Source organism: Fringilla coelebs (genome assembly GCF_963513975.1).
Source record: "Fringilla coelebs genome assembly, chromosome: 8".
NCBI classification, from domain to species: Eukaryota; Metazoa; Chordata; class Aves; order Passeriformes; family Fringillidae; genus Fringilla; species Fringilla coelebs.
Window position 1 is genome coordinate 2,744,138 of NC_140066.1, and position 10,283 is coordinate 2,754,420.

General features: G+C 57.0%; 1 protein-coding gene across 2 annotated transcripts in view; it reads right to left on the reverse strand.

Annotated features, from left to right (window-relative positions):
* Nucleotides 1–10,283, reverse strand: part of CDH23 (cadherin related 23) — a gene marked incomplete at its 5' end in the record, with an annotated part of 186,514 nt that overhangs the window by 9,049 nt on the left and 167,182 nt on the right. For both annotated transcript variants that reach the window (XM_084210353.1, XM_084210354.1), the window contains 13 exons: nt 16–185; nt 269–493; nt 1,055–1,171; nt 1,971–2,429; nt 2,566–2,769; nt 2,854–2,979; nt 3,810–3,912; nt 4,281–4,388; nt 5,141–5,350; nt 5,560–5,693; nt 6,539–6,719; nt 8,543–8,662; nt 8,745–8,966. In XM_084210353.1, the coding sequence (XP_084066479.1) occupies nt 16–185; nt 269–493; nt 1,055–1,171; nt 1,971–2,429; nt 2,566–2,769; nt 2,854–2,979; nt 3,810–3,912; nt 4,281–4,388; nt 5,141–5,350; nt 5,560–5,693; nt 6,539–6,719; nt 8,543–8,662; nt 8,745–8,966 (2,379 nt within the window). The remainder of the gene's footprint in view (nt 1–15; nt 186–268; nt 494–1,054; nt 1,172–1,970; nt 2,430–2,565; nt 2,770–2,853; nt 2,980–3,809; nt 3,913–4,280; nt 4,389–5,140; nt 5,351–5,559; nt 5,694–6,538; nt 6,720–8,542; nt 8,663–8,744; nt 8,967–10,283) is intronic.

Sequence of the window (10,283 nt, forward strand, 5' to 3'; positions counted from 1 at the left end):
GACAGGGGGGCTCACCTGGTAGGACGGTTGGCTGAAAACGGGGTTGTTGTCATTGATGTCCACGATCTGGAGGTACACGGGGATCTCAGCGGATCTGCGGGGAGAGCCGTTGTCGGAGGCACGGATGGTGAAGTTCAGCCACTGCACCTCCTCATAGTCCACCGTCCTGTTGGCCACAACCTTCCCTAGAGGATGGCAGACCCTGAAATGAGAAACCTGACCCAGGTCACCGAGCTGCCCCAGTGTCCCACCTCCCCAGGTCACCAACCTGCCGAATGGTCCTCCAGACAGGCGTAACCTTCCGGAGAGAGGTTCAGCAGCTCGTAGGTGATCTGCCCATTGGCACCTTTGTCTGGGTCCACTGCTGAGATGGAGATGAGCGTGGTGCCCTGCGTGGCTCCCTCCAGGATCCGCTCGGTGAAGTAGGTGACCCCAAATGGGCGGAAGCGGGGCGTGTTGTCGTTGACGTCCAAGACGTTGACTGTCAGCTTGGCTGTGGGCATGGTGGAGACCACAGGGGGAGAGATGAGAAGAACAAGTGAGAAAGAGAAGGGAAGGAAGGTTGGGAGGAAGGAGGGTTGTAAAGGCACAAATGTGAAAGTCCAGGAGAGCCAGCAGGCGCTGGATCATCAAGAAAAATTTTAATATGCCCCAAATCCACTATGCCCTGAGCATGCTATGTTCCTATGCTGCAGTGGGATACCTGCTCCTGATCTTTGTGGGTCTCCTCACACATGAGCCTGAATTTACCCAAAGTGGGGTGGCAAGATATGATAGGAATGGTAACGAAGAGATGAGTGTCTCCCATGGTAAGGTTATGGGCACACGGTCCTTTCCACACCCACTGGAGCCCTGGGATATTCCCTAAAGGAGTCCTCAGGGGAGAACCTGAACCTGATGGGAGCTTGTCCAGGCCTGGTCCCACTGGAAATGTTGCTGGTCAGGATGGAGAGGAAGACGGGAGAGCTGCTGATTACCCAGAAGCTGCACTGGTGCCTGGCAAGGTCTGTGCCAGTCCCTGTCCCCACGCTGCCCGGGCAGAGCCCACCCTTACCGTTGGGCACGCTGACCGAGCGGTCGATGACTTCGCTGGCGTTGTCATGCACAGAGATGGTGACCTCGTAGGTGGCCACTAGTTCACGGTTGAGGGGAGTTTTGATCTTCACAGCTCCTGGGAATCCCAAAATCACAGGAATCACAGGCTGTGCCTGTGCCCCTGCCGGGGCAGGGAGGTGAGTACCAGCCCACTGCCGCATCCTGCACCACGTTTGTTCTCCTGCCTCTCCAAAGGGTGAATGAGGAAAACTCTTGAGCACAACAGGCAGAGACAACTGCTCTTCCCCTGCCCTCCATGTCCTTCCTACCGGCCTGCTCCACATGGCCTCAGGTGCTTCCAGCCTGCATCCAAAAGTGGTTTGGGAGCATCTGTTGCTGCTCCCCTGCACAACCCCATCCACCTGAGCTCAGCATCTTTAAGAACCTTGTCCTGTATCTTTTCCAACAAGGGCATCTTTCTGTCCTGGACCAGCTTTGTGCTTCCAAAAGAGATGTGAGAAGCTCTGGCCCTCCTTGCCCAAAGGAGCCCACCACCTGCCCTGGGGTGCCCCCTTGCTCCCCCAGGGAGGGTCCTTGGGTGCAGTCTGCCAAGGCTGAGCAGCCCCCGGCCCACAACAGAGGCCATCTCTGCCGGTGGAGATGGGTGAGATGGAGGGAGGCCACGGGTGGCACGGAGACAGAAATGAGCACGGACACAGAGACAAACCTGGCAGGCTGAGAGCCAGGAAAGAAAGCAAAGTTAAGTCAGACAGAAAAGAGAAGACAGGGCAGGGTGAGACAGTGCAGCTGGAGGAGGACAGCGGGGAGGCAGGAGAGGAGCACCAGACACCTACCTCCAGGCAGAGAAGAAGAAGTAGAAGCAGAAACGAGGAGAGGGGTCCACACTGCCCACTCTACCCTTCCCGCTCTCCTACCTGTCCTAAAATCCACCGTGAACGCTCCCTGCTGGTCGGGCACCAGCGCGTCCGTGTCATCGCGGGCCACGATCCCCAGCAGGTAGTACTCCAGGCGGGGGTGCAGGTCCCTGTCGATGGCGGTCACCTCGGCCACCACGGTGCCAGGGGGAGCCGACTCGGGGATGCTGACGGTCTGGATGGGGTTGATGAACTCGGGCCGGCAGTCGTTGATGTCGTCGATGACGATGCTGACGGTGGCGGTGCCCGACAGCGCCGGCGTGCCCTGGTCCACGGCCACCACCGTCAGCCGGTAGGCGTCGCGCTCCTCCCGGTCGATGGTGATGTTGGCCACGTGGATCACCCCCGTGGAGGCATCAATCAGGAACCTGTCCTGGCCACCACCCTCGATACGGTAGTCCAGCTGTTGGTTGAGGCCGCTGTCGGCGTCCGTGGCTGTCACCTGGAGGACGGAGAAGCCTGGAAAGGTGGGACATAGCCCTCTCAAGAGAGGGTTGGGGAGCAGCAGCAACAAGCCCTTGGTCCCGAGGCAAAGACCATCGACAAGGGCAGCCTCAATTCCCAGATATTTCCCACCCTCACATCCAGTCCTGACCTGGAGGGCTGTTCTCCAAGAGCCGCGCCGTGATGAATGCCGGCTGGAAGACAGGGCGGTTGTCATTGTCATCCAGGATGGTCACTGCCAGGCTGGCCGTGCTGTTCAGCCCCCCCACGTCACGAGCCACCAGCGTGAATTCCAGGTGAGGGTCCAGCAAAGCCTCTCGGTCTATCACAGCACCGGGCTTCACCGAAACCACACCTGGAGAAGGGGAGAAGCCTGGTGGCAGACCACACGGGGACCTGGTGGCCCTGGACTGGGGACAGACCAGCTGAGCCGCCCCACCTGTCTTGTTGTTGATAACAAAGAGGTCCGGGGATGTCTTCAGGAGCTCGTAGGTCACCACGGCATTGCTGCCCTGGTCAGCATCCAGAGCGAGGATAGGGCCATTGAGCATTGTGACTGGAGTCCCTGGACGAGACAACAAAAGCTTTAAGGAGGGTGGCAGTCCCCCCACAGGGCCCCCCTGTCCCCCTCCCACCCCGGTGACACATGAGGGACAGCAATGAATGGATGGAGGAGGTGACAGAGCCGGGCCTCATGGGGTGTGAGGCACTGGGGGGTGGCTGCTGCAGCCTTGCAGACCGACTCGCGAGGCCCAGGAGAGGTGGTGGGACATCCAGCTAAAAGCAAACAGACAGACACATCCATCAGAGGGGTGGCAGCAGCACCCTGCCACCAAGGGTGTAACCTGGAGGCACCCAAACCCTTTGCTTGAGATGTTGCTCGATGGCAGGACAGGATACCTGAGGTCTTGGAGCAGGGAGCAATTTAAATGGCAGGAAGGCAAAACAAAATAATAAGGATAGTGTTTCTAGCTCTTTGTCTGGGAAATGTCTATCTGGGCAGGCTGGACTCTTTAAAAAATCTCTAACCCCTGGAGCCAGGCAGTTCCAGGTGATGGAGAAATGGCAGCCCATCCTCTTCAAGGCGTTGGGCAGATGGGTGCCCTCAAGGCTGCCCCCAGGGCTCTGCTTAGCCCACAGCCACCTGCTGCAAATCCCAAATGGTGCCCATTTGTGACCTGTGCCAGGAAGGGTTTCCACAAGCAGCATGGACCAAGGCTATGGTCTCCTCAAGGCTCATCAAGCTCGTCAAACTCAGCATCCCTGTCCCAGCGAGCTGCAGCTCTGCCCTGCCCACCATCCTGTCTCCTCCACCACGGCAAGGAGACACCAGCCCTCATCCAGCCCTGAAGGGAATCTCCAGGATCCATAATAAATAAGTGAAGAGAGACCTACCAGGGGGCGAGTTCTCCATCACCTCAGCCTGGTAGGAGCTCTGGGTGAAGAGAGGGCGGTTGTCATTCTCATCCGCTATGGAAATGACCAGCAGGTCAAAATCCTAAAGGAAAATTGGGACAAGAGGGCGATGACCATAATGTCCTTTCCTTGAGCTCACCTTCCCCCTCTGGGGCACTCCACTATCATTGTGGTTGTCCAACTCTCCAGCCCAACATTGTCCCACCTTCCATGACATCTACTGCTGTGGCATGGAGTTAACAAATGACTTCAGACTCGCCCTAGATCCTACTGCTCCTGTTCCCTGCTGGGAATGGGGCTGTAGCCCCGTCCCCGTGATCCCCAGGTGCTTGCTGGGGATGGGGCTGCCATCAGAAAAACCATGGGCAAAGGCACTGCTTGTTTTTGGCCTTTTTCCCCACCTGCCCTCCCGTCTGCCCCGCTGGAGGCCCCGGCAGTGTCCGTAATTACCCGCCTGGCATTGCGGATGTTCTCGGGGTTGTCCTTCACCGTCACCGTCAGCCTGTACTCGGCCACCCGCTCCCTGTCCAGCGGGCGGTTCACGTACACAACGCCACTCTAGGGGAAAAACAAGGGGGAAAACACCTCAGTGCTACTCTGCAGGGGAAAAACAAGGGGGAAAACACCTCAGTGCCACTCTAGGGGAAAAAACGAGGGGGAAAACACCACAGTGCCACTCTGCTGGGATAAACGAGGGGGAAAACACCTCAGTGCCACTCTGCTGGGATAAACAAGGGAGAAAACACCACAGTGCCACTCTGCTGGGATAAACGAGGGGGAAAACACCACAGTGCCACTCTGCTGAGGAAAACAAGGGGGAAAACACCACAGTGCCACTCTGCTGGGATAAACGAGGGGGAAAACACCACAGTGCCGCTCTGCTGGGATAAACAAGGGGGAAAACACCACAGTGCCACTCTGCTGGGATAAACGAGGGGGAAAACACCACAGTGCCACTCTGCTGGGATAAACGAGGGAGAAAACACCACAGTGCCACTCTGCTGGGAAAAACAAGGGGGAAAACACCACAGTGCCACTCTGCTGGGATAAACGAGGGGGAATACACCACAGTGCCGCTCTAGGGGAAAAACAAGGGGGAAAACACCACAGTGCCACTCTGCTGGGGAAAACAAGGGGGAAAACACCACAGTGCCACTCTGCTGGGGAAAACAAGGGGGGAAACACCACGCGGGATGCGAGGAATGCTTCCCCTAGGGCATTTCCTGCCAGGACAAGGATGCCAGATGGCACAGCTGGGTTCCCACCCCCCTCATCCCAGCATCCCACCCCCCTCCCAGGCCCGGCCGTACGGTGCTGTTGATGTAGAAGGCATTCTCCGTGTTCCCTGCTGTTATATCGAAGGTCAGCAGGGCGTTGGGGCCCTGGTCCGCGTCGTGGGCGAGGACGCGGGTGACGAAGCTGGAGACGGCGGCACTCTCGCTCAGGGTGAGGTTCATCGGCAGGTTCAGGAGCACGGGGTCGTTGTCGTTGATGTCCAGCACGCGGACACCCACCAGGATCTGCCAGGGAGAGGAGCAGGGCAGGATGTGGCATGTGTTTCCAGGCCTCCCATCCTTTTCTGGCACTTCCCCAACTCAGCCCAGGATGGAAAGGCCGAGGGACAAGGAGAAGGAGGTGGAGGAGAGGAGAATGAAGCCAGGGACCAAAAGGGAAGGAGCTAAGCATGGGGGACAGCTTACAGCCCCCCGTGGCAGCCTGGGGGACTCACAGTGGAGCTGAGGGGAGGCACGCCCCGGTCCCGGGCGGCGATGGTGAGGTTGTAGAAGGGGATGTTCTCGCGGTCCAGCTCGGCGTCCTTCCGCACCCGCAGCTCTCCTTCCACCGGGGAGATGACAAATTCCCCTGCAGGTGACAGCGGGGCCCTGGCTCTCACCATGCTTTGGCTCCCCCAGGGAGGGGCTTGTCTGGGAGCTGGGGCACCGTGGCAGGTTTGGGGATGAACTCATGCCCCGTTACTGCAGATACAGGAGGATTGACAGCTGGGGGCTGTGCTGGGTACACTCCCAGGTAGCAGCAGAAGAAGGGATGGGGTGAATGGGGTGCCTGTCCCTGTTTTTTTGGCCTTTCTGAAGATGCCAACAGCCCCTCTGTGTCCTCGGATGGCCAGAGCAGGGTGGGCTACACAGCACAGACCTTTCCCCCCCATCCCCAAAAGGGTCTCGTCCTGCCTGTTTCTGGAAAAGCTTTGCAGCGGGGTCAGCTGGGAGATGGGACTGGGCGCTGCCTTCCAGATTCTCTGGACTGCAGTCACTGCTTCCTTCCCCAAGGGACATCCAGATGACCCCGTGGTTAGGAATGCCCCCAGCTCCTCTGCCATCTGCACCGTGGTGCTGGTGGAGCTGTGAGTGCTGGAGAGCAACTCAGCCCCCCAACACCCTGCACACCCCACAGGGACTCGGGACGAGGCTCAGTTTCTCTTCCTGCGCTTTGTTTTTTCGCCTTTTTGACTTCTTTTTGCCTTCATTGTTAAGCAGCTTCCCCCCTCCCCTCCACCAGCCCCAGCCACCCCCTGTCCAGGCACGAACAGGTTAAGTTTCCTGTTGCTCAAAACAGGATTTCCTGGTGTCGACAGGCTGGGCTGGGAGGGAGGATGGCTTTTCTGAAGCGCTTCCTCCCCACGCTCCTGCGAGCCAGGCTCTTCCATGGGGCAGCCCACGGGACAGGGGACGCCCCGTGTCCCCACTCACCCAGGGGGTCCCCGGCGATGATGCTGTATTCCACTTGTCCACTGGGCCCTGAGTCCCCATCGTGGGCCAGAAAAGTCCAGACTCGAGGGCCAGGCTGCCCCTCGGTGACGTCGAAGGGACCCTCGTAGGGCCGCGGGAAGGTGGGACAGTTGTCATTGATGTCATTGAGGTTCACCAGCACCTGCGGCCACGGTGAGAAGTGTGAGGGTTGTGAGAGGAGAGGGTTGTGGCAGGGGAAGGGAAGGCCACCCCGCTGGCCATGAGCATGGGGAGATGTGGATGGCAGAACACCTCGTGTATTTCTAGCTTTTCTGGGTTCGCCAGACATCCAGCTGACCGCTCAGAGATTCAAACTTGGTCATTCCTGATCGTGCTCATCCTACACACTCACTACAGGGCTCCAGCTGCACACTGCCAAACCTCTGGGCCACACACCACGGTGGGGAACTCAACCCAAAAGCCCCATGTCCTCCACATCCACGTCCAAGCAGGACAGACAAAACCACAGAGATGAGTTTGGAGAGGCGTGATCTCTGCAGCCAGCTGCACACTGGCTTTTCCTCCAGCAAATACTTAATTCCTAATGCTGAGCAAACTTTAAAAAATTGACAGGTTGCATCCTTGTTCCAACAAAACCACCTGTACCACCACCACTGGTGGTAGAGGTGGTTATGAGAAAGGCACTGGAAATGAGGAGTTTTCTGACCTCCTGGGCTGAAGAGCAGTGAAACCCACCAGATGGGCATTTGTTGCTGATTAAATCTAATCTTTACAGAGAGTACATCCAAGTTTCTGCTCCGTTTCCTAGCAGTGGAGAAAACAAACACTGGCATGCCTTATCAGGGTGATGGACTTCCCATCACTGGGGATCTCAAATAATCCCTAAACCTCCTCCTAAAAGCTGTGTTTTCATACACTGCTGGCACAAACTCCTTGAGCAGTGGAGGGAGGGTGTTTCCATCCTTCCTGGCTGCAGTGCTTGTTGCTGAAGGGGTTTCCAAGTTCATGTCTCTGCTTGAGCCAAGTGCAGGGGAAGATCTGCCCTTGCCTGCAGTACATGGAGGCTGTGCCTTCGCTGCCTGCAGCTAAATCCTGGCTCTGTCCTGGGCCAGGAAGTCACCCCCAGTGCTATCAGATGCCCAAAACTGAAGGCTTTCCCTTTGTCCAAGCATGGAAACCCACTGCTAGGCTTGTGTGGACAGATTTTATCCATAGAAATTTCCCACACCGGTACCTCCCCCTTAGTTTTTCCTTTTTTTCCCCCTTCACACACAAGAACTTATCTCCTTTTGGGGAATTGCAAAACCTGTGGCTCCATGTCAGGGTGAGGTACAATGGTCCATGGCAATCAAGATGGAAGGTTTAACACATCCCTACCACCTGCAGTTCACCAAATCAATCTGGATGTGCTGCACAATTTGTCAAATTTCGGTTTTGGTCACAAAAATAATCGGTGTACTCGATTCCTGCAAAATATTTGCTTTGGAGCTGCTCGCCCGCCCTCCCCAGTCTTTGAGCGGTGCCCAAAGTTCAGGTCACCGTGGCCCGGGGAAAACAGAAAGAGCTACATAGAAAAGCAACATAAAAATGACTCGAGGCTTTAAATAACCTCCTTACAAGGGAAAAGGGAATTTTCAAAGCACATAAATAGCAAGAAAAGATAAAGATGAAGCTGAAATTGCTGTAGCAATTCTTCACTCCCTGCTGTCCTTTCAAGCAGGAAGGACCAAGAGGACATCTCAAGAAAACATAATGCAATTTCAGAGGAGTTTCTCTAAGTCTTTGCAGGACCAAATCACCAGGCTAATTAACCCGGAATCCCCTCTTTGTGCATGTTTTGAAACGCCCTTGAGGCGGCAAGGCGACAGCAACTGGGCAAACCAGCCACAGCTGGCAAAAGCAACTGGTGACCACTGGGAAGGAGATGTGAAACTGCTCACCCAAGTGGGAACTCCTTGCCCCCAGAGAGGCCACAGTGTCGCAACCCCCGCGCCAGCTCCTCACCGTGGCCGTCGAGGTCAGCCGGCGCGAGACGATGGGGCACTGGTCGGTGGCGGTGACGACCAAGGTGTAGCGCCCGTGGCTGATCTCGTAGTCCAGCTCCTTCACCGTGCGGATCTCCCCCTGCAAGCAGAGGGGAGAGCAGCTGGGAGTGAAGGCGGAGGGACAGGGACACGCGCGGAGCGGGGCCGGCGGCCGTACTGACCGTGGCGTTGTCGATGTGGAAGGTCCCCAGGATGTTGCCTTCGGTGATGGCGTAGGCCACCGTGCCGTTGGGTCCCTCGTCCTGGTCCAGGGCCTGCACGGTGACCAGGGTGGCGTTGAGCGAGGAGGGACCCTCGTCGAGGGTCACCTCGTAGAGCTGCTGCCGGAAGGCGGGAGCGTTGTCGTTCTCATCCAGGACGGTGACGTACACCGTGGTGGTGGCCTGCGGGACAGGGGACGGCGTGTTAAGCACTGTGGGGGCATTTGCTGGGAAAGGCTGGATCTGCCAAGGTCAGTGGCACAACACTGCCAAGGGACACAAGCAGTGTGCAGGGCTCCAAATGAAATGAGCCGTGGCGTCAGACGCACTTGCAGGTGACAGCTGGGTACAGAGATACATCAGAGGTTTAATCAGAGATCAAATCACACTCTTGCTCCCAAGCAAAGCGTGTCTCTGTGGGATCCCTCCCCTTTTCCCAGTTTACCAACACCAGGGAGCAGCCCATGGCACAGGGAAAACCAGCCCCATTGTGCCTTCCTGCCTTTGGAGGAGGCGTGTGTGAGTCCTTGCCTCGCCATTGGGGACACCTTGATTGTTTCTAACAAGTGTGGCAATATGGATGGAAAATTCCGGAGACAATGCTGCCACGGCTCGGGGAGGAACAAAACCGAGCATCTGGGACAACTGGACTGACCTCTCATGGTCCCACCTGACCACAACATCACTGCTGGTCAGGCACAGCTGGATCAGAGCCTCCCTGGCTCTGCATGGGCACCTGGATGTCCTGGCTGTCTCACAGGGGTGTCACCCCACCTGGGGATGGGCAGGTGACAGTGGCACACCACTCTGCCTCAGGGCTCAGCACAGAGCTGGGGGCTTGGAACAGTGAATCATTTTCTTGGTGTCTCTGGGCTTCATGCCCACACCTTCCCCCAGCAACAAATTCCTTCCAGCCAGCCAAGGGTTACATTTTTGACAGGAGCATCACAGCCGCCTTTGCTGTAAAAATCACAATGCCACACCGTAATTAGGTACTTTCCTATTTCCCTGCACACTCCGGATTCAGAGCAGGCGGGCAGCAAGGTTTCCTGTGGGTTCCAAAACTCCACGTCCTCTGGGCTCCACTTTCCAGGGAAGGCTGACTGGAAATGAGGCAGCTCTCAGCTGCAGCCAGAGATTTTGTTGATGCCTTTGGAATTCGGTGAGAAGCTCCAGGAGGAATTATGTGTCAGATCACGGGGCTGGTTTGCCGTTTCGGGGCAAAGTGCAAATGGGCTGTAGGAGGGGGAAGATGGGGCTTTGCTCCAATTTTTTTTTTGGGAAAACTCCATTTCCTTTTCCAAGTTGGCACTGCTCTGAGTAACCCTTCCCTCTACCCGCTGCCCGTTCATCCCAGGACGGGTTCTGCCTCCTAAATCCTCACAAACAAAGCAAAAACAGTAACTGCGAGCAAAGTTACAAGCCGGCCCAAGGAATCAGCTCCTGCTGGCGAAGGGATGGAGACCATCACCCTCGAGTCCCTTGGCACGGCGAGCACCC